A 22620-nucleotide genomic window follows, 5' to 3' on the forward strand; every position below is an offset into this window, starting at 1 on the left:
CGACCCTCAGTCCTCGGAAAGAGGGGACAGAAGGTCCCGAGACTCCCAGGCTACACGAAGCAAGTCACTGCTTTTCCTGGCCTCAGTTTACTCCTCCGGATAAAGGAGGCCATAATAGTGCCTCACCTGGCTGTTGGGCTCTTTCTCTTTAGGGCAAGGCGGGTTGGAGGGGAAAATAGGACCTGTGCTTACCGCCGGAGCAGGGCGAGAGTGATTCTGGGCCAGTTCTGAACCTGTCTGAGACTCAGAGATCTTTTGTCAGTGCGGCTCCTGGACAACTGAGTGGGTTGATTGATGCGCGGCCCAGCACGCAGTAGTGCTCGAGGCAGGGAGCGTGTTTATCAAGCGGGATGAACTTGATACGAACTCTGTACGAAGGAGGGTGTAGGTGGATGGAGGGATGTGTGCTGCCACTGAGCACAAGAACCCCACGGGGTGGCCTGCCAAAGTTCAAAACGAGGGAGACAGGTTGACCTGGACCCAGGAACTACAATGCTGAATCCTAAACCAGGGAAAGATTAGACCTAGAAGAAGGAGGTGGTAACCAAACTGGAGGGTGAGGAGGGAAAGGGCCTGCCACAGATGGGGCATCTGTAGGGGTGCTGTTGAATAACTGAGAGCAGCTGACTTAAGCCCGAAGTGGGTATTTCTCCCTGGGCAGATGGGAGGTCTGGGGCAGGCTCCTATGGCAGAAGGGCTCCTGGCCACCGTGTTCTAAGGTGGGTCAGTCACTTCCTCCTTCATCAGTTCCACAGCATCGTACTATGAGCTTGGCATTCGAGGCTTCTCTTGGCAGGGACCTGTACTCCCAGCCTCTCCTTGCACATTGCACCCCCATTCCAGAGAGGTTTAGTTAAAGACAGGGGTTACCAAGTCAGTCAGATCTTGGGCAAGTCAGCACTCCTCCAGAGCCTCAGTTTCCTTATCTGGAAAGCGGAGGTCATGGCAACCTGCCAACCTGGTTGGATGGGAGCCTGAGCTGTTGTGTTGCACCTCGCCTGGGGCTCACGACTTTGTAGCTCCTGTCCTGCACTGGGCTTATATTTTCATTCATTCCAGAAACCTTTTCAGAAAGTCCCTTTGGGGAGTGTGGGGGACAGGAAGGAAAGAAACCTGGTCCTTGTAGCCGTTCGTCTGCTCCCTGCCCTGGGCAGAGGACATGGGGACTCAGGCCAGCCTGAGATCACTGGGACAAGAGGAGGGGCTGGAGGATACTACACACAGGGGTGGGCTGGGCTGGGCTGGGCCGGGAATGCGGCGGGGCAGGGCTATTTAAGTCAAGGGCCGGCTGGCAACCCCAGCAGGCTGTCCTGTGAGTCGCCAGCATGGATGACATCTACAAGGCTGCGGTGAGGGACAGGGCTGGGTAGGGCTGGGGTGGGCAGGCCCGCTCGGGGCTCACTCAGCTAAGAGTGGGGGATTAGTAGCCCCAGGGAAGTGGTGGGGACCCAGGAGAAGGCCTACGTGCCTTCAACCCAGGCCCTCACAGGGACAGTGGTTCTGGTGTTTGAGGATGCAGAAGGGGTAGGGGGTTCCGGGTCTGAAGGGTGGTATTTGAGGATGCAGAAGGGGTAGGGGGTTCCAGGTCTGAAAGGTGGTGGAGGAGGTCACAGCTTTCAGCATCGTGTCTCACTCTCTGTTTCCAAGTGTCTGTGGTCTGTGTCACTGTCGCTCAGCCACATGTCTCTGCATTTGTCTCTGGACATTTTTGCCTTTCTCTTTTCATCTCTTCCTCCTGAACTGTCTGAGTCCCCATTACTGTCTCCCTGTCCCCAGCCCCCATTTCTGCCCCTCACATTCTGCTTCTCACATGCTCAAAATCTGCCACCCCACTCCAGCCCCTTGGCTGGCTGAAGATGCTTTGGAGGGTGGAGGGTGTGAGAGGAGGGGGCTGCAGAGCCTGAGTCTTGGGCTGGAGATGGGGCTTTGAAGTTTGAGGCAGGGAAGTTCTGGACATGAGGGAGAACCAAGGAAGAAGGAACAGAGAACTGGGGCCCCAGCTCCCATCATGCCTGGCAGGGTCAGGGCTCAGTGGCTTAGCTAGAGGTGAGAGCGAGGGAACGAGGGCTGGAGAGTGGTCACTCCGAGCCCCTGCAGCCTCCTGGGTCACTGAGGGTCTTCACATGCTATTCTATCCAGGGTGGTGGTGACCTCCCCCAACCCCAGAGCAAGGACATCCTGGCATGGTCAGCTGTCCTCAGGGGAACCCCTCCCTCAGCCTCCCTCACTCCTGGGCAGGGAAGTGCTATAGCCAGCTCTGGGGGCACGCCTGCTTATCCTGTGGGAGTCCATGGAGGCGGGGTGGGGGCAGCCCTCCACCCTGTACCCATACAAGGCCTGGCGGAGCTGGGGACTAATTTTGGCTCCTGAGGCGGCACTAGCAGGCCAGGGGGCCAGATAACGCTGCCCCACCCCCTGCATGCCAAAGTCCCCAGAACAATCACCAGGTTTAACTTTGTTCCTCGTTAAAAATAGCCCAGTGGCCACCCTGGTCAGGTTACAGTGGTGGCTTGCCTGCCCCCACACTGGTTTTATTGTCCCAACTTGAGAGACAGCTGTCCCTTGGGCCACCCGGCTTGAGTTTCATCAGGGGCCGAAAGGGCATTGAGTGGTCACTGACTATTGTTACTGAGGGTCACCTTGGTCCTGAAGGGGATGCCCACCTGTCACCCTGGCCCTGAGCCCAGTCTCAGTGAGGCCAGCTGGGTCACATCAGGGCTTTGAGGGCAGGGAGGGAGGACTGAGACCTCCACTCTGTGGCCTGGAAATAGCCTGCCTCCTCCAGCTCCAGCCTTCTCACCTGTGGAATGGGCTGGTTTCCTCAGCAGCAGCTATATCTGAGTCTGAGCCCTGAGATTCCCTTTCCTTTCTAGGTAGAGCAGCTGACAGAAGAGCAGAAAAATGGTGAGAACCCCTATCACACATGTGGGAGACCAGCGGGGCCAGGCTGGCATGGGGACCCCTTACCAGAAGAGGACCCCAGGCCACAGACCAGAGGCTTGGTCCCTCTTGCTCTGACCTCAGAGAGGTCTCCGAGGGAGGTGGGGAGGTTGGCAGGTGGCCCCAGGGTTCTGGCCCTCTGAGGTCCTGGCTGCTGAGCCCTAACTACTGTGCCCCCCAACCCCTGAACACAGAGTTCAAGGCAGCCTTCGACATCTTCGTGCTGGGCGCTGAGGATGGCTGCATCAGCACCAAGGAGCTGGGCAAGGTGATGAGGATGCTGGGCCAGAACCCCACCCCTGAGGAGCTGCAGGAGATGATCGATGAGGTGGACGAGGACGGTGAGCCCCCTCCTCCCCAGGTTCCAGAAGAACCACAGCTGGCTGGGGGCTGGAATGCTGGCTCCGTTTAGCTGGGAGCGATTTAGCCTATCCGAGCCTTGGTTGCCTCATCTATAAAATGGGCATAATGGCCACACAAGCCTGGCGTTTGGTATGAGGATGTGGTGAGAACATGGGGGTTCGTGTCGAAGGTGCTGCCTGCGGTACCTACCCCAGCCTCTGTAATGGCCATGCCGTCCACCCCCAGGCAGCGGCACGGTGGACTTTGATGAGTTCCTGGTCATGATGGTTCGGTGCATGAAGGACGACAGCAAAGGGAAATCTGAGGAGGAGCTGTCTGACCTCTTCCGCATGTTTGACAAGTGAGCATGTGACCCTTGACCTCTGACCCTGACTCACACTCAAGCCGAGCTGTACAGGAGGGCAGTCTCAGATTCCAGGCCTAGGGACCCTGTGGCCTTTGCCTGATGGGGGAGAGGGGTGCCCCATCTCCCAGTGTCCCTGCTCTGCCTCCTGGGGCATGGGTGGGGCTGCCTCATGCCCTCCCCACAGCCCTACCCTGAGCCCCCTCCCCACAGAAACGCTGATGGCTACATCGACTTGGATGAGCTGAAGATAATGCTGCAGGCTACAGGCGAGACCATCACGGAGGACGACATCGAGGAGCTCATGAAGGACGGAGACAAGAACAACGACGGCCGCATCGACTATGATGGTAAGCGGGTGGGTGGGCTGATCCCCTGCCTCCATGCCCTGCCCAGCCCCTACCCCCAACCCACACCTGCCGCTCTTTCCACAGAGTTCCTGGAGTTCATGAAGGGTGTGGAGTAGATGCTGACCTTCACCCAGAGCTGCCCATGCCCAGCCTCCAACTCCAGCTGAGTCCTGGGGTTGGGGAGAGGGTCGGGGTCCCAGGACCTGAGCCTGGCCATGTCCTCAACCCCAAATCCCCCGACTCCCTCCCCAGATCTGTCCTGGGAGATGCAAATAAAGCCTGCTCTCCCGAGGTCTGCTGTCTGGCTCTGGTGTCCCTGGGCCATGGACTCTTCCCCAGGACCCACTCTTACCCGATGGCCGCTTCCTTCCCTGTCCTAGGCAGGCTGGCTGCAGAGCCTGGCACCTGACCACCGCTCCACACTGCCTTCTGCGGGGGGTGAGATGAGATCGGAGACTGCTGTGTGGCCTGCCGTGCTTGCTGCCCTCTATCACTCCTCAGGCCCAGGCACCATCTCTAGGGATTCAGCATCTAGAGTCTGTGGGGGCCTAGAACCCAACAAGTTCCTGGGGGCCATCACTTTGGTCAACCACTGTGGCAGCCTAGGGGTCCTCTACTTGGAGAGAGTAGTTCACTGTGGTACACAGCCAGGCCCTGGATGCCCCCTGGCACAGCAACCCCTGTTACCTCTCAGCCGTGGCTGGAATGGAGCTGAGCCTGTGGGGTCCCTGCAGGCCCATAGTGCTAGTCCACCCGCCCACTCGCTTGTATTTCCTGCCAGCAACATTGACTCCCAGGGACAGAGGGGCATGGAGTCGGCTCTATCTCCCCTCACCTGTTTGGCCCAGAGAGGTGCAGGGACCTGTCAAGGTCATCCAGTGAGTGTGGGGGAGAGCAGAGCCAACTGGCTTCCAGCCGAGGGCCCTGTCGGATGGGCCACATCCAAATGGGCATGATTTCCAGTTCCCGTGAACCTCAGAGGCTCATCTCTTGTGGCCCAGTCTCTCTCTCTCTGGCAGGGACGGAAGCCCAAGGCCTGGCAGCTCTCAGCTTAGTAGGAGCGCCCAGTCCAGAGCTGCCACCAGACAGTGATGCTGTCTTTGGGGCGTGGGTGTTGGGGGCTGCAAGGAAGTGGAAGTGTCAGCAGAGGTGTTCGCAGGAGGGACAGCTGCCAGCAGCACCCAGGCTGTAGCCAGAATGCCGTCAGCTGTCCATGCCCCGCCCAGCCACTCCACTCTCTCTGCACCTGTGCCCCAGCCTTGGCATTCCCCAGACAGGCCTGGCATTCCAGAGATGGTCTTGGAATTCTAAAGATGCCTCTGATGGAGGCCAGAGCTAGCAAGAGCTTTCTGGTCCCTGGAGAGACCTGAGGGGAGCGGAGAGGAGTCCCTTCAGGCCTGCCCTTGTAAGCTAGAGAATTGAGGACCTCTACAGACACCCAGAGTGACTCAGGAAGGGTGACATCCAAGGATAAAAGGAAGCGTCACATTGGGCAGCACCACCAGCCAGTGCACCACTCAGTGGTTCATTCACATACCTACCACGCACACAGCACAGGGCTGGATGCTGGGGCATGTCACAGTGAGGCCCAGTCCCTAATCTGGTGGATTTTTTTTTTTTTTTTTTTTTGAGACAGAGTCTCGCTCTGTCACCCAGGCTGGAGTGCAGTGGTGCGATCTCAGCTCACTGCAAGCTCTCCCTCCCGGATTCACGCCATTCTCCTGCCTTAGCCTCCTGAGTAGCTAGGACTACAGGCGCCCACCACCACACCCAGCTAATTTTTTTGTATTTTTACTAGAGATGGGGTTTCACCATGTTAGCCAGGATGATCTCGATCTCCTGACTTTGTGATCCACCCGCCTCGGCCTTCCAAAGTGCTAGGATTACAGGTGTGAGCCACCGCGCCCGGCCTTTTTCTTTTTTTGAGACAGAGTCTCGCTCTGTCACCAGACTGGAGCGCAGTGGCACAATCTCTGCTCACTGTAACCCCGCCTCCCAGGCTCAAGCGATCCTCGTGCCTCAGCCACCCGAGTAGCTGGGATTACAGGCGCCCGCCACCACACCCGGCTAATATTTGTATTTTTAGTAGAGACAAGGTTTCACCATGTTTCCCAGGCTAGTCTTGAACTCCTGAGCTCAAGTGATTCGCCCACCTTGGCCTCCCGAAGTGCTGGGATTACAGGTGTGAGCCACCGTGCCCAGCCTAATCTGGTGGAATTTTAAGGAGATGAGTACAGTGGGAAAACCAGCACGGGCTGGAGTGGAGACTAAAGGCGTGGTAGGCCCATGAGTTACAGTGGTCTGGGAAAGCTCCCTAGAGGAGCTGACTCTGCGTGAGATCTGGGGGAACCACAGGGAACCAGCCATGGGAGGCCGTGGAGAAAGACTGGGAAGGTCTCAGGAGCAGAAAAGCAGTGTTGGGCTGGAAACCAAGCCCCAGCAGTCTTGGGAGACATGGGCAGTGCCAGTCCCCATGAGGACCCAGTCGATGTGAGGGGTGATGGCTGCAGAGGGCAAAAGGGGTGGGAGAGAGGGAGCCAGGAGCTGGCCTGAAGTGGGGGCAGGCTCTGGGCAAGAAAGCCCGGTGGCTCCCAGTACAGTGGGGTGCTGGGGAGAGTGGGTGGGGGTACATGGATTCAAGGCACATTTTGGAAATAGAATGGACAGAGTTTGCTGAAGGCTTGAATGTGAAGGGTGAGAAATAAGAAAATTCAAAATGACCCTTAGCTTTTTGGCCGAACTGCCATTTCCTGAGATATGGAAGCTGAGAGGAGACACAGGTTCAGCCATTGGTAATTGGGAAGTGGAGGTTACTTCCCAACACTAGGTTTTAGTGGGGTTTTTTGTTTTTTTCTTTTCATTTGAAATTCCAGGCTTGCAAAAATAATACAAAGAACTCCCATTTACAGGTACCCCAGCTTCCCTAAATGTTAACATTTTAACCACAGAAGGATCAAACACAGGAAATGAATATTGACATAAATACTGCTAATTAATCTGCAGAGCTTATTGAAGTTCTGTCAGTTGTCCTAAAGTCCTTGTCCTGGAGCAGGAACCAATCCAAGATGGCACTAACGTGACCTCGTGCTCCTGTCTCCTTACTCCCCACCAGCCTGTGACAGTCCTCAGTGTTTCCTCATCACCTCTGAAGAGCTGAGGCCAGTTATTCTGTAGAATCTCACTCACTTTGGATTTGTCTGGTGGCCCCAGGGTTTGGGAACTTGCAGGCCCCCAGGCCTCAGCCGCCTGAGCAGGAGGGTTTCCGTGGAGCAGAGGGGTGGGAGCCCGACAGGAGTGAGCTGAAGTACAGGGGAGATGGTGGGTGTGGGCAACACCCAGGGAACAGAGAAAGGGACCCAAGCTGGGGGGCGATACGGGGTCCAGGGAAGCTCAGACAAGGGCCACGTGTGCTCGGGTTGAAGGGAGTGAGGATTGTCAGAAAGGAGCAGTGGGGGAAGGAGGGCTCTGCCACATCCTGGTTCTCTTTTCATCAGCTGTGGTGGGGAGAGGGACAGGTCCTGGGACAGGAGGAGGAGATGAATGGCCCTGCTTGCAGATGGAACAGGAGGAGGAGATGAATGGTCCTGCTTGCAGATGGAAGCCCCAGAGGAGACTGTAGGAGGGTTGGGGTGGGGAGGGAGGAGCTGTGAGGGATGGCTGATGGGAAGCAGGGGAACTCACCCTCTGCAAGCAGCTGGAGGTCCGTGGGGGTGGGGGGGGGCATGGCATTGTCCTAGTATCCCTGTTCCATCCATGAAATTGGTGGGGAGGGGACTGGGGGCATCCATTCCTTCCAGGCATGCCCACCCCAGAATTCTGGCTGGGAGAGGCTGGGCTGTGACCCTCCACATACCCACCTGGTGGCACCTGCTGCATGAACGCGCACTTCACATAGGTATCAGCCCAGCTCACCATCTCCCACTAGTACATGGCATTTTGCGTCCTTCATGCATCACCTAGTTTTGCCTGTTTTGCTGCGTCCTTTCCATTTCTGGGCTTTTGCTTGGATAGTGTTTCCTCCATGAAGCCTCCCTTGATTTCCTCCATCAAGAGCAATCACTGGAGCATCTTCTACTGCTCCTGCTTCTTTATATTGTGTTTGCCTGGTTACTGCTAGCGTCCTCAGGAGGCTGCAGTTTCTGCTGGGTGGCCCTGCTACCCCCAACACAGGGCCTGACACAGCAAGTTTGGGGGCCTCCTGCAGTTCCTTCTTTGTCCACTAGATGACACACGATACCTGTGTCTGGGCCCATTGATCCTCGAATTCAGAGCACCCCTGTGGTCTTTCCCACCTGCAGCTGGCAAGCAGCGGGGCCTTTAGAGACGATCCCTACCCTCTGCCCCCAAGCCTGGACAACTGAAGCCCAGAGAGGGAGAGGACCTGACTGAGGCCACACACGTTAACAGTAGAGTTCGGACTCCCAGCCTGCCACAGGCTCTTTCCGCAGTGTGGAGTAGGCTGCCCCCACACCCTGCCCCAGTTGACCCAGGCCTCCCTGCAACCCCTGCTGGGTGTCTGGCTGAGCTGAGACCCCAGGGTGGGCTGGCAGGCTGAGGAGTGTTGGGCCTCCTGCCCGCCGCTGGTGGTCACATGCTGGCTGAAGGGCTGCCTGGCTTAGTCTCCAGTTAGAAGTTGGCCCCAGCTTGGGCAGTGTGCTGGCCACACCTCCCCAGGGAAACAGAGGCAGAAGCAGTCCACCCCAAGGTCCCAGGATATGGTCACCCTGACAGCAGCCCCTGCGCAAGCCCACTCATCAGGTTATAAAGGCTGCTTACACCCAGGGTGGCTGGTCCCTGGCGCTGGGAGGAGGAGGCAGACCCAGAGACGGAAGGGCCTTGGCCAAGGCTCTCCAGCAGGGCCAGAGGCAGGGCTGGGCTGCGCTCCATCACTGGCTTCTGTGGGCAGCCCCTTGCCCACCTCCAGGCCAGCCCCCCGCTGAAGGAGGCATGTGTGAGTGAAGGGAGATGGGGACAGGGAGGCAGAGCTGTAGGTCTCTGGGACCTGTCATGCTGACCCGAGAAGCCAACCTGTTTCCATTTCAGGATTGAGGTAGGGGAGGAGGGTGGGGTCCCCATACTCCCAAGAAGGCCCAGAAGCAAAGGAGGGTCCCAGGAAGGGGCAGGGCTGAGCTGGACGCATTCTCAGCCTGCTCTGTGGCCTGGGCCAGGTCCATCCCTCTCTGAGTGCCCCCCCAGTTCCCTGACCACCATCGGAGGGCCCAGGCTGGTCCATGTGGGAGGCCCAACCTGCAGGAGCTGTTAGAATCCTGGGAACTCAAACTCCAGCTCAAAATCAAAATCTCTTTAGTGCCCAGGGCCTCAGGTTCTGAGTGTAGGGATTACACTCAGTGAGTGTAGGGACTGTTCTGGGGCAGGGAGCATGGGGAGGTCCCGTCACTCACCCCAGATTCAGGCCCTCAGTCCCATTTCCCCTTTGGCCCTCTTCTGTGGCTTTCTGTGCCCCCCGCTGCCCAGTCAGCATTCAGGGTGGGGGAAGTGACCTCTAAGAGATCACAGGTGTCTATAGGGTCTATGGAGCATGGGGTCCCTGGGAAGAACCATCACTGACCTGGTAAAGCTCTGGACCCTGAGTCTCTGGAAGGACTGGAGGCCTGAGGGAGGCAGGGCAAGGGGAGGTTCCCTCGGCATGGAGTCCCCTGATGCCTCTGTCCCCTACCCCAAAGGAAGCCTGGTGAGCTGAGATGGGGCATGTAGATGTGGGGAGAGGCTGGGGTGCCTGGAAGCCAGATGGGGACAGGCCTGGGTGGAAGAGACTGGGCAGTCATCTCTTGCTGTCTCTATGAAGTGTTGCCAGACCTCAAACACCTGCCTAGTACATGGCGCCCCTTGGGCTGGGAATGGCCCTCCACCCCTACCCAGGGGAGCTGGAGAGTCTGGCCGAAGCTTCAGGGGGCTGGAATATCCTGGAATTGGGGTAGGGCCAGTTTGGAAGGTCTCTGCTGTGGGCAGTGAAGGGGCAGAGAACAAGGCAGAGCCCAGCTAGGCCCCTACCCAGCCCATCAACCTTGACCTCTGATCCCTGACCTCCCTTCCAGGCTCTCTCCCCACTTGTCACTTTGCTGGAGCCTAAGGACCTGCATTTGTGGACATCTCTGTACACATGGCCCGTGCCCTAGCTGGGAAGATCTTCCCAATGGGGAGCTGGCCAGTGGGACACAAAAGCCTGCACTGGGCCAACAAGGTGAAAGGAGAAGCGGCAGGTGGACGGCAAGGCCCTGGCCTCCTTGTCTCCTCCGCCCCTCTTTCCGCCCAGGACTGGGTGGAGCCACTGCCTTATAAGTGGTGGCCTGGTGGCAGCAGAGCAAACTACAACCGGCGGCCAGCGGGACCAGAGGGACCAGAGGGCGGCTCTGCAGGCAGGCGGCAGCGGTGCCCTCAGTTCCCCAGCATGGGCCTCTTGGCCTGGGCCATCTGCTGGCTGCTGGGGGGCCTCCCGCTCCATGGGGGTAGCTCTGGCCCCAGCCCCGGCCCCAGTGTGCCCCGCCTGCGGCTCTCCTACCAAGGTACCAGCCCCTGCGTGCCCTGTTTGTGTGCATGTGCTCTCTTTGGGTGCATGTGCCGTGTTTGTGTGCATGTGCTCTGTTTGGGTGCGTGTGCCGTGTTTGTGTGCGTGTGCCCTGTTTGGGTGCGTGTGCTCTGGGTGCATGTGTCCTGTTTGTGTGCATGTGCCCTGTTTGGGTGCGTGTGCCCTGTTTGGGTGCGTGTGCCGTGTTTGTGTGCGTGTGCCCTGTTTGTGTGCGTGTGCCGTGTTTGTGTGCGTGTGCCCTGTTTGGGTGCGTGTGCTCTGTTTGGGTGCGTGTGCCATGTTTGTGTGCGTGTGCCCTGTTTGGGTGCGTGTGCCCTGTTTGGGTGTGTGTGCTCTGGGTGCATGTGCCGTGTTTGTGTGCATGTGCCGTGTTTGGGCGCGTGTGCCCTGTTTGTGTGCGTGTGCTCTGGGTGCGTGTGCTCTGTGTGTGTGTGCCGTGTTTGTGTGCGTGTGCCCTGTTTGGGTGCGTGTGCTCTGTTTGGGTGCGTGTGCCGTGTTTGTGTGCGTGTGCCGTTTGGGTGCGTGTGCTCTGTTTGTGTGTGTGTGCCGTGTTTGTGTGCGTGTGCCCTGTTTGGGTGCGTGTGCTCTGTTTGGGTGCGTGTGCCGTGTTTGTGTGTGTGCGCCCTGTTTGGGTGCGTGTGCTCTGTTTGGGTGCGTGTGCCGTGTTTGTGTGCGTGTGCCCTGTTTGGGTGCGTGGTGTGCCCTGTTTGGGTGTGTGTGCTCTGGGTGCATGTGCCGTGTTTGGGCGCGTGTGCCCTGTTTGTGTGCGTGTACTCTGGGTGCGTGTGCTCTGTTTGTGTGCGTGTGCCGTGTTTGGGTGCGTGTACGCTGTCTGGGTGCATGTGCCGTGTTTGTGTGCGTGTGCCCTGTTTGGGTGGCTTGGGCTCTTGGGTGCCTGGCCAGCTGTAGGGGAGGGAGCCTCTCCCTGCACAGCTCTCGGGGAATGGGAGGGAGGCAAGTCCTGGGAGACAGGACCAGGGTGCTGGTGGGAGGGACCTGAGGGGGACTGCTGAGAAAGGGACAGATGGAGACCCTGAGAGAGCTCAATAAAGATGGGGAGGAGACAGAGGAAGGGACCAGGCAGGGGAGAGGGACAGAGAGGGTGGGGCTGAAGGGCCTGTCTGGGCTCAGCTGGCACTTTTTGCCCAGGGCGGCCAACGGGAGAGCAGGCAGCACGCTACCCCCTGGTCCTGGGGCCACAGAGAAGGGGAGGACCCCCCTTGCAGCCCACTTCCCAGAGTGGGCTTGTTCATGTGCTCCTGCACCCAAGAAGTGCCCCAGCCCAGGGGGAGTTTCACCTCCCCTCTTTGCACATCCCAGCCTGGGGGTTCCTGTGTTCTACCCTAGACATGTGAGCCGGCTCAGGCCTCCACGGATGGGCCCAGGAAGGCCCCTGAGACAGGCTCTTGGCAGATCCTTCCCGAGAAAACCAGAGGGGTGACCACCTTCCCCGGGGAAGCCCGGTCTGCTGGGGGAGATGGCACTCGTCCCTGGAGAGGCTGAGGGGAATGCGGTCTTGTTCCGGGAGCTGTGGTTTTCGGGGGAGGTCAGACTACTAGAAAAAGCCCCAAATAGGCAAAGTTCCCCAAGGTACTGTCATCCATGGAGGGCTTCCCAGAAGAGGCTGTTGATGAGTTTTGGGGATGGAGTGGATGTTGGGTGGAGGTGCTTCTGTAGGGAAGGCATAGGACACTCTGGGCCTTCCCAAAGGTGGCCAGCACCCCCTTCCTACCACATCCTACTGCCCCCATTACCTCCACCTCCCCAGCCAAGCCCGGAGGACCTACCTCAGGATCCTCAACTCCTGGGACCAATGTCCCCAGACAGCTCCCCGCTCTCATCTCTGGGGCAGGATGGCCAGCATCTACGGGGAGAAAATTATCTTTGGCCACATCCCTGGACTGGAGATGGGAGCCCTTCCTGGCCATACCTGCCCTCTTCTGCACCCAGGCCATTGTCAGGGGTCCCCTCTGCTGGGAACAGTTTCGCCTGCTGGCCCACCCTCCAGCTGAGTCAGGTGGCCTGCAAAGACTCCCGCCCTTCCTCCGGGATCTTCCAGCACTTTGCTCTAGTTTCTGCTGGTTGGGGCCATCTTCCCTGGGGACTGGGTAGGGCACAGATGGGACAGTGGGAAGATGTTAGCTGCACGATGAAGGGCTAAGGAATGGAGGGGTGGGAGGTAGGCCCCAGGGTAGGCTGGGCTGGGTGGGAGGCTCTGAGCCTCCCGTCCCACCTGTCCCCAGGAGCCATGGTCCAAAAGCCTTCCCGCACCATGTGGATGGAAACATTTTCCAGATGTGAGTGTGTCGGGGGTGGATGCTCAGCCGGGGCCTCCACCTCCACTCCTTGGCTGGGGAACTAGGCTGGGCCGTGGTCCTGATCCGCCTCCCCATACATCCTCCTAGACCTCCTGTCTGCCAACCGCTCTGCCATCTTTCTGGGCCCCCAGGGCTCCCTGAACCTCCAGGCCATGTACCTAGATGAGTACCGGGACCGCCTCTTTCTGGGTGGCCTGGACGCCCTCTACTCTCTGCGGCTGGGCCAGGCATGGCCAGATCCCCGGGAGGTGAGCTGGACTGGCAGGGAAGAGGGTCTGTTTGAGAACTGGGCACCTCCAGTTGGGAGGCCAGATGGGGAAACTGAGCCTGTGAGATCAGGGGAGGAACTGAGGTCAGCTGGGCTGTGTTCCAGGTCCTGTGGCCGCCGCAGCTAGGACAGAGGGAGGAGTGTGTTCGAAAGGGAAGAGATCCTTTGGTAAGTGCTGTCGGGAGGGATGGTCCCCCGACCTGACACCCTGCCCTGACCCCCAGGACAGTCTGTGACCACACCCCCGGTGCCTCTACCAGGGGCATTTGGAGCAGATCCTGAGGGCTTTTGAAGGTCTGCTGGGAATGTCACATCCACCCCCTTCCCCAGAGCTGACTGCCAGACAGGGCTGAGCCTTGGGCCCCAAGGAGATGGTGGGCACCCCCTCTCACCCCTCAGCTACCCCCTCCTTCTCCCCGCAGACAGAGTGCGCCAACTTCGTGCGGGTGCTGCAGCCTCACAACCGGACCCACCTGCTAGCCTGTGGCACTGGGGCGTTCCAGCCCACCTGCGCGCTCATCACAGTGGGCCACCGTGGAGAAGTGAGCCTGGGCCAGGCCCCACAAGGGACTGGGAGGCAGTGACGTTTCCTCCCTGCTGCCTGAACATTCCCATTGAGCCTGGGTAGGGACAGAGGGGCAGAGGCCTGAAAGGCGCCTTTGTGTCGGGGAGCTGACCCCATTAGAGGGGCCCTGGATGAGGACGCCTTCCACCCGCCCCCGCTCTCTGGCTGCACGCGAGGGCTCCTGCTTGGGTGTGGGCTGTTGGTGCTTCTCTCCCAGGTGATGCCCCTCCCTCCCTCTCTCCCTCCCACTAGCATGTGCTCTACCTGGAGTCTGGCAGCGTAGAAAGCGGCCGGGGGCGGTGCCCTCACGAGCCCAGCCGTCCCTTTGCCAGCACCTTCGTAGGTGGGTGATGCCCAGGCCATGGTGGGAACAGGGAGGGTGGCAGCTGGCCTATGTCACTGGGAAGGGAGGGACCCAGCTGCTGGGCCTGGGCCTCCTCCCTTGACTCTGTTCCCCAACCCCCACCCCAGACGGGGAGCTGTACACGGGTCTCACTGCTGACTTCCTGGGGCGAGAGGCCATGATCTTCCGAAGTGGAGGTCCTCGGCCAGCTCTGCGTTCCGACTCTGACCAGAGCCTCTTGCACGGTGAGGCCTGCCCCTGGAACTGGCAGGGGTGAAGAGGCTACCTTCCCGGCTAGGACACCAGCCTCCAGTGGGAGTCCCCTGCCCCATTCCTCTCTCCACTGGGTTCTGCTCCCATCCTCCCCTGTGGGGCCCCTCCACCCAGCATGACCCTGTCACCCTTCCAGACCCTCGGTTTGTGATGGCCGCCCGGATCCCTGAGAACTCTGACCAGGACAATGACAAGGTGTACTTCTTCTTCTCGGAGACGGCCCCCTCGCCCGATGGTGGCTCGAACCATGTCACTGTCAGCCGCGTGGGCCGTGTCTGCGTGGTAAGAGCTGGGAAGGGGTGGTGAGGTTCAAGTCCCTGCTACACCCTCCCATTCCCAGACCTTTCTCCCCCCACCCCTGGCCAGCAGTAGGGAAACTGAGGCAAGTATGCAAAGCTGACATGCATACCTCTCCCTGAGTGGATGTGGGTAGAAGAGTGGATGGTGGGACCCATCCTCATGGGGCCCAAGGCTGACTCTGGCCCCTTATCCTGCAGAATGATGCTGGGGGCCAGCGGGTGCTGGTGAACAAATGGAGCACTTTCCTCAAGGCCAGGCTGGTCTGCTCCGTGCCCGGCCCTGGCGGTGCCGAGACCCACTTTGACCAGCTAGGTGAGGGCCTGGCCAAGCAGGCCTAGGGCTCGGGAGTGGGGAGGGCTGAGAGCTGGTGAGTCAGGGCATTGGCGGTGGCCATGACACTCATACTCCCTTCTCTACCCCAGAGGATGTGTTCCTGCTGTGGCCCAAGGCTGGGAAGAGCCTCGAGGTGTATGCGCTGTTCAGCACCGTCAGGTGGGCACACCTAGCCTCCCTGCACCCAGCACCCCGGCCTTGCGATGGGCCCCTGTCTTTGTCCCTGATTCGGTGACCTGTGACTGTACTCTCTGACTCTCTCTTTGCCTTTGCCTTGGGGTCTTTGCTTTTCGGAGTCTCTGCTTGCTGCAGGCACTGTCACCCTCTGTCCTGCCCATGGAACCAGGCTGTCCCCTTCTTGTCCTTGATGGCCACTCTGGCCTGACTGTCCCGTGTGCCTCGGCAGTGCCGTGTTCCAGGGCTTCGCCATCTGTGTGTACCACATGGCAGACATCTGGGAGGTCTTCAATGGGCCCTTTGCCCACCGAGATGGGCCTCAGCACCAATGGGGGCCCTATGGGGGCAAGGTGCCCTTCCCTCGCCCCGGCGTGGTGAGTATCTGCTAGGGCCAGGCCAGGGAAGTGAGGCCTGAGCAGATGTGGGGAAGGGCTCCTTGGAGTGGCCCCGTGTCCCCGTGCACCCCCGTGGCAGCAGATGTTGGCCGAGCCTGGGCTCCAGAGGGCCTGGGTGAGGGTGGGGTGGGTATAGTGGGAGAGGAGACCCCTCCTGCAGTGAGAGAGGTCCCCCTGGTTGGGGTGGAAACAGACTGGCGGTGGAGGGTGTGTGCTGTCTCAGGATACTTCAGGCACTCTCTTCCCTGCTGCCCACAGTGCCCCAGCAAGATGACCGCACAGCCAGGACGGCCTTTTGGCAGCACCAAGGACTACCCAGATGAGGTGCTGCAGTTTGCCCGAGCCCACCCCCTCATGTTCTGGCCTGTGAGGCCTCGGCATGGCCGCCCTGTCCTTGTCAAGACCCATCTGGCCCAGCACCTGCACCAGATCGTGGTGGACCGCGTGGAGGCAGAAGATGGGACCTACGATGTCATCTTCCTGGGGACTGGTAGGACAGCTGAGCAAGGGTGGCCAGGCTGGAGAGGGGTGTGGGGTCTCTGGCTGTCCCCTCCTGTCCCGCTGACCCCTCCTCCCTGGCCCCAGACTCAGGCTCCGTGCTTAAAGTCATCGCCCTCCAGGCAGGGGGCTCAGCTGAACCCGAGGAAGTGGTTCTGGAGGAGCTCCAGGTGTTTAAGGTAAGCAAGGGGCTGATGGAAGGGTCCCTCCAAGCCCCATCTCTGGGTCTGAGCCTGGCCACAGGGATGCAGGAGCAAGCCCAGTAGGGAGCCAGCTTGTCTTTACTGAATTTGCAGCTGGCAGGATGCTGGGGAGGGGGTGCAGAAAGAGATGCCCCCGCTCCACCCCGCACCTCCGCTGTGGCAGAGGCCTCGCAGCCACTTATGAATGACTGGAGGCCCAGAGCTACAGCCTGTAAGCTGAAAGTGCCTGGGGTGCTGGGAGGGATGGTCAAGGGGAGCAACCCTTTGCAAAACCCTGTTGGGCTCAAGTTGCAAGGAGGAGATGTTTGAGACCCCAAGGCCCCTAGATGTTCTCTTGGCCCCTCTAGAGACTCAGGAAGGGGGTTGTCTGTGTTTGGGGGCCTGTTGTGCTTCCTGGACCTGAGCTGGGTAATTTGGGACAGCTGCCTCATTGCTGGAGAACAAGCTGAGAGAGGGGACACTCTAGCTCTGTGCTTTCAGCCAAGCCTCCTGCTTGGAGGCCAGCCATGACCAGGGGGCCTTTCTTGTAACCCATCGTCTGGGAAAGACTGTCTAGCCTTAGCTGCCAGGGAGTGCAAGACCCAGCCTGGGAGCTAGGTGGTTCCCATCCCAGGGTTGGAGGAGACTGAAAGCAGGGGTGCAGGGGCAGGTCTTGGTCCACCCCACCCACACTGAGACCCTTCTCCTTCCCCAGGTGCCAACACCTATCACTGAAATGGAGATCTCTGTCAAAAGGGTAAGAACAGCTGCCACCCTCCTCTTGGACCCCCCTTCTGCCCCTGCTCCACAGCCTCCTCGAGCTCTGCTGTAGTCTGGGGAAAGCTGTGCTGAGGCAGGCCTGATTAGCTCCTGAAACAAGTGGCCAGTGGGCACTGGAGCACCGAGTAAGTGGGGCCACGTCCAGATAAGGGGATAGCCACAAAGGCCAGTTCCTAAGGGAGGCAAAAGTGTGCGTGAAAACAAAATCCAGATGTTAAGTCCAACAAGGTCACTTTTTAGAGGCCTACTATATTTGCCAAGTGGCAAAACCCATCTCCCCATATTTATCTGCTCCAGTGTATCTTCGTGTAAATCCTAACTTTTGTGCAAGGATTGCTTAAAGCAAGGTGCACCTCTAAGGTCAGGGACAAGTCAGGATAAAGGCCCCTGGGATAGAGGGCAAAGGTCAGCAGCTGGGAGGGCCTGGAGAAGCCTCTTAGAGAAAACATCCCAGGTCTTGGTTCTCCTCCATCCCTTCTGTGTCCTGGCACAGAATCTGGTATGCAGCAGATGGGTGATAAACACTTTTTGTTTTTTGAATGAATCCAAGAGGTTCTGGAAGACTTCCTGCAAGTGGCAGGGTTCTCAGGAAGCTGAGGGGCTGAGAGCCTGGCTGTGTGTGGGCGAAGCCTGGGCTCACCTCAGGCTCTGCTTCTGTCCCTCCCCAGCAAATGCTATACGTGGGCTCTCGGCTGGGTGTGGCCCAGCTGCGGCTGCACCAATGTGAGACTTACGGCACTGCCTGTGCAGAGTGCTGCTTGGCTCGGGACCCATACTGTGCCTGGGACGGTGCCTCCTGTACCCACTACCGCCCCAGCCTTGGCAAGCGCCGGTTCCGCCGGCAGGACATCCGGCACGGCAACCCTGCCCTGCAGTGCCTGAGCCAGAACCAGGAAGGTGAGTGGTGGCAGGTGGGAGGGCCCAGACTGGGCTGGAACTCACCCCTGTGGCCCGGCTCCACCTCTGCGAAGTGCATTCTCAGACTGGTCTTGTCATGACGGATAGTCCTCAGTTTCCCTCTCTGTGTAGCTCCTGCTAGTGCGTGGAAGCAGGGTCTTTGGACACAGTGGCTGGCTTGGGGATCCACGCATGCCTAAGTTCTTGTCATACTAGTGGGGCTCCTGAGCTGTGGTGTCAGGTGGTGGCACTGGGATCTGGGTCCCATAGTTCCCAAGCTGAGCCAACTTCTGCCTCTCTTCAGAAGAGGCAGTGGGACTTGTGGCGGCCACCACGGTCTACGGCACGGAGCACAACAGCACCTTCCTGGAGTGCCTGCCCAAGTCTCCCCAGGCTGCTGTGCGCTGGCTCTTGCAGAGGCCAGGGGATGAGGGGCCTGACCAGGTGAGTGAGGAGACCCCTGCCTCTAGCCTTCGTGTATCCTGAGCTCACCTCCCAGCCTGAATCCCAAGACCTGAGCCCTAGAAAGGGGTTCTGGGGGGAATCTGCCAAGATTAACCTAAGAAAAGTGTGTATTAGGCTCCTGGGGTGCCTAGAAGGAGGTGCCCTATTTTTGCCTTCTGGGAATGCCCAGGCCAGATGTGGCTGGAACTCCCCCAGTCTGAGGGGTGGGTGATGGAAAAGAGAGAAGAGGGTCTGGGCAGGCCAGTAAGTCTTCCATGTTTACACATGTGGCTCATCTTTGAAGGATTCTCTTCTCCAGGGGTTCTTGGTTCTCTTCTGTCCCAGGCAGAGGAGGGGGCTGTGCCCTGGGCCCAGGACTAGGCTTCAGAACCTCCCTATGCTACACACACACAACAGAAGAGAACCTTCTGGGTCCCTAACCACTGGTCCTTGCCCTCCACCCTCAAAGCCTGGCCCCACACTTCCTCCCTGGAGTCCAGCTGTCTGCTCAGGCCCTCTCCTCCCCCATCCGGAAAGGTCTGTCAACCCCAGGGATGGTTTAAGTCTGGGGCCTGAGGATGGGCATTGGCCGGGGCAGGGAAGGGGAGGGGCAGGAGTGGATTGATTACAGGAGGGGCTCTCCCTACAGCCTGGGAACTAGGGGAGGCCAGCCTTGGGCCAGCTGTTGGGCTGGGCACTGAGAAGATTCCCCAGGGGAGGAGGGGAGCAACAAGATGGTGTTTCACAACACTAGCTAATGGCTCAAGCAATCCACCCCCAACACACAGATGTGCAGACTAAAACCCAAACAGGGTCCAGGCCAGAGGTGGGCTGGGATCAGGGCGGCACTCCCACTTCCCACGCTGTGATGGGCGCTCAGCCCACCCTGGGCTGGGGCTGTCAGCTTGCACCGTTGGAAGAGTGAACGGTTCAGACCAGGACGGGAAGGCCGTGTGTGTGTGTGTGTGTGTGTGTGTGTGCATGCATGTGCATGTGTGTGTGGGCGCATGCACATTGTGTATGTGTAGCATAGGGAGGTTCTGAAGCCTAGTTCTGGGCCCAGGGGCACAGCCCCTCCCTTGAGAAAAGCCTATAGATGGGATGGTACCTCCAGAAGGGCTAAGGGGATAACATCTTAGCCCCTCTGTTCCTTGGGAATGTGTGCCAGGGCCTTCCGAGGCCAAGATTGGCGTCCTCTGACTAAGGGAGAAACCAGCCAGTCAAATCCTTGAGAAGGCCCCTTCCTGGGCTATGGTAAGGTGAGGCCCCACCTGAATTAGCTGGTGGTCTAGAGGAGGCCCAGACTGCCATGCTGCTGGTCCCCTCCTGGGAAGGGGAGAACAGGGCAAGAAGTGCCTAGGCACTGGGCCCCAAGGATGGCAGAAAAGCTGGGGCAGAGAAGCCGATCGTAAACTCCCACCTCGCACCCCACTCACACCCTCCCGCCTGCATGGCAGGTGAAGACGGACGAGCGAGTCTTGCACACGGAGCGGGGGCTGCTGTTCCGCAGGCTCAGCCGTTTCGATGCGGGCACCTACACCTGCACCACTCTGGAGCATGGCTTCTCCCAGACTGTGGTCCGCCTGGCTCTGGTGGTGATTGTGGCCTCACAGCTGGACAACCTGTTCCCTCCGGAGCCAAAGCCAGAGGAGCCCCCAGCCCGGGGAGGCCTGGCTTCCACCCCACCCAAGGCCTGGTACAAGGACATCCTGCAGCTCATTGGCTTCGCCAACCTGCCCCGGGTGGATGAGTACTGTGAGCGCGTGTGGTGCAGGGGCACCACGGAATGCTCAGGCTCCTTCCGGAGCCGGAGCCGGGGCAAGCAGGCCAAGGGCAAGAGCTGGGCAGGGCTGGAGCTAGGCAAGAAGATGAAGAGCCGGATGCATGCTGAGCACAATCGGACGCCCCGGGAGGTGGAGGCCAAGTAGAAGGGGGCAGAGGAGGGGTGGTTAGGATGGGCTGGGGGGCCCACTAGCAGCCCCCAGCATCTCCCACCCACCCAGCTAGGGCAGAGGGGTCAGGATGTCTGTTTGCCTCTTAGAGACAGGTGTCTCTGCCCCCACACCGCTACTGGGCCATCTGCAGAAAAGACTGGGGTCTAATGGAGGGGCTGGGTTCTTGAGGGCTGGGTTCTTGAGGCCTGTTCCCTGCCCCTCTCTGTGCTCTTAGACCCAGCTGGAGCCAGCACCCTCTGGCTGCTGGCAGCCCCAAGGGATCTGCCATTTGTTCTCAGAGATGGCCTGGCTTCCGGAGCACATTTCCGGGTGTGCCCAGAGGCAAGAGGGTTGGGTGGTTCTTTCCCAGCCTACAGAACAATGGCCATTCTGAGTGACCCTCGGAGTGGGTGTGTGGGTGGGTCTAGTGGGTATCCCAGTAGGGGGCCTGCAGGGAGCCAGAAGAGGGTGGAAATGGCCTCTAAGCTAGCACCCTGTAAGAAGAGCCTACCTGACCGACTTGGGGAGGGAACACAGAGGTGTTGGGAAGGTGGAGCAACAATGCACCTCCCCTCCTGTCACGCCGTGATATCCTGGTGGCTCCCTGCCACTGCCCACCGCCTCTTCTCCATCTGAGAATCACGGAGAGGTGTAGATAATCTAGAGGCATAGACTGCTAGAGCCCCCGGGGATCTGGGGTGGTCAGGGCTCAGGCTTCACTTTGTAAACCAGGTGGGGGCATCTCACAGCCTGACTTCCCTTCCCCAGGCCAGGGTTGCTGGGATGCCTGCCCCTCCTGAGAGGACCCCCTCCCCACTGTCAGGCTCTCCATGTCCACGAGCGGGGAGGGGTGGGTTCTGGGGCATTGTTGTCCTTTGTGTCTGTGGACTAGAGATAGGGCGGGGGAGCTGGGGAAGGGTGCAGGCGGGAAGAGTGGGCTGTCTTTCCTAGGGTGATGCAAGCATGCCACAGCCCTGGAGGCTGGGAATGTGGAGGCTCTGTGAGCCCTGCAGCCCTCAGAATCAGGGCCAGGGATGCAGAAGATTGAGAGGATATGGAGATGGAGAGAGGGCAAGAGACCCTTAGGATAGACTGTGGGACCCAGGCAGGAACGGGTGTCCACAAGAACTCAGGATGGCATCAGTTAGCTCAGAAGCCATCTGGAAGACCCAGTGTTTCCATCTCTGGAATCTCTATTTTATGCTAAATGGATTTAGGAAGACTGTTTTTCTTTTAAGGGGGAAACAAGGTAGAGAAAAAAACGAAGTGTAAGTCCTGCTGATTCTTGGGGGTAAGGCTCGGATGGCAAGGACGCATTCTGCCTGGGCATGTAGGGGAGGTGTTTTTGCCATCAGCAGTTTCTCAGGCTGGGGACCACAGAGGGGAGGAGGAGGACTAAATGAAAAGTTGTTCCCAGCCTGCACATGAACACATTCATGACGCACAAAACTGACTGGAAGGAGATAAGAGCACTGGGTTTGAGATTCCCTCCATTAAAACAACCAAGACAAAGAAAGGAGGGGAAAAAAAGATAAAAAGCAAGCCAGGGTTCCCTGCCCCACTGAAACTCAAACCCAGACTGCCTTGGGTTTTATCTTTCCCTTACCCCTGGCACCTCCAGAGAACTGGGACCTGAAATTGTCCCTCCTTTCTCCCCTTAGACCATGTAATAAATGAACCAGAAGCACTGAGATTAACCTATCAACGCCCTGAGAAGCCTTCCGGCCTGCGGTGCTGTCTGCTGGGAGGTCAGCTGGTCAAGGCAGAGGAGGAGAGGAGGAAAGGATGGGGGCTGAAGAGCAGAAGGGAGGGGAGACAGAGGGGATTAAAGAGAGGAGGAGAGAGTGCAGAGCTCCAGGAAAGGGTATCAGAGCTGCAGCCAGCTCTGCCCTCTACCCTAGGGAAGCCAGAAAGACACAAACAGCCCTCTGGGCCTTTACGCTGGACTCTGGCTTGGCAGGCTCCAGGCAGGGTCCTCTGGGAAGTTACTCTAGAAAACGAAGGGAGGAGGAGCACAAGATCCTCAGCAACGAACACCTGCACTTAGAAAAAGTGGACAGCTTCTGCCAACCACACCCTACCCATGGTACTGTATGCTACTAACTCCTGGAAACGCCCTGTAAATGCGAGTTGTTTTTGTATTTGTATGTTGAGATGGGCCTTGTGGTTTCTCTGTTCTCAGAGCACATTTCTTGTAATTACTGTTGTTATTTTTATTGTCATGACTGCCCCTGAGCTCTGGTGAGAAAAGCTGAATTTACAAGGAAAGGGATGAAGTTAATATTTGTATCACATAATTATATCGTTACTGTGTATCTGTGTATTGTACTAAATGGACTGATGCCGCGCACATGAGCTGAAAATGAAGAG

General features: G+C 58.8%; 2 protein-coding genes across 4 annotated transcripts; both read left to right on the forward strand.

Annotated features, from left to right (window-relative positions):
* The first annotated feature begins 1253 nt into the window (after positions 1-1253).
* TNNC1 (troponin C1, slow skeletal and cardiac type) lies at positions 1254-4287 on the forward strand. Its single transcript, XM_054479781.2, has 6 exons — positions 1254-1349; positions 2874-2904; positions 3135-3281; positions 3529-3643; positions 3860-3996; positions 4081-4287. The coding sequence occupies exons 1-6, from the start codon at positions 1326-1328 to the stop codon at positions 4110-4112; spliced, it is 486 nt and encodes a 161-aa protein (XP_054335756.1). The 5' UTR covers positions 1254-1325; the 3' UTR covers positions 4113-4287.
* A 1343-nt stretch (positions 4288-5630) lies between these two features.
* On the forward strand, positions 5631-22565 carry SEMA3G (semaphorin 3G). 3 transcript variants are annotated; one of them, XM_054479783.1, is made up of 17 exons: positions 5631-10520; positions 12949-13109; positions 13235-13297; positions 13552-13671; positions 13947-14037; positions 14166-14282; positions 14447-14592; positions 14808-14922; positions 15033-15102; positions 15350-15494; positions 15774-16005; positions 16101-16192; positions 16911-16952; positions 17644-17872; positions 18177-18316; positions 19774-20012; positions 21912-22565. In XM_054479783.1, coding segments are annotated over exons 1-17 (2406 nt in total). In that variant the 5' UTR covers positions 5631-10117; the 3' UTR covers positions 21913-22565. The 3 variants fall into 3 exon arrangements, with proteins under 3 accessions (XP_054335758.1, XP_054335757.1, XP_054335760.1); XM_054479782.1 differs by having other exon boundaries at positions 19774-22565; XM_054479785.1 differs by lacking the exon at positions 19774-20012.
* Positions 22566-22620: the final 55 nt, after the last annotated feature.

The sequence above is a fragment of the Pongo pygmaeus genome, chromosome 2, assembly GCF_028885625.2.
Source record: "Pongo pygmaeus isolate AG05252 chromosome 2, NHGRI_mPonPyg2-v2.0_pri, whole genome shotgun sequence".
In the NCBI taxonomy this organism is placed as follows: Eukaryota; Metazoa; Chordata; class Mammalia; order Primates; family Hominidae; genus Pongo; species Pongo pygmaeus.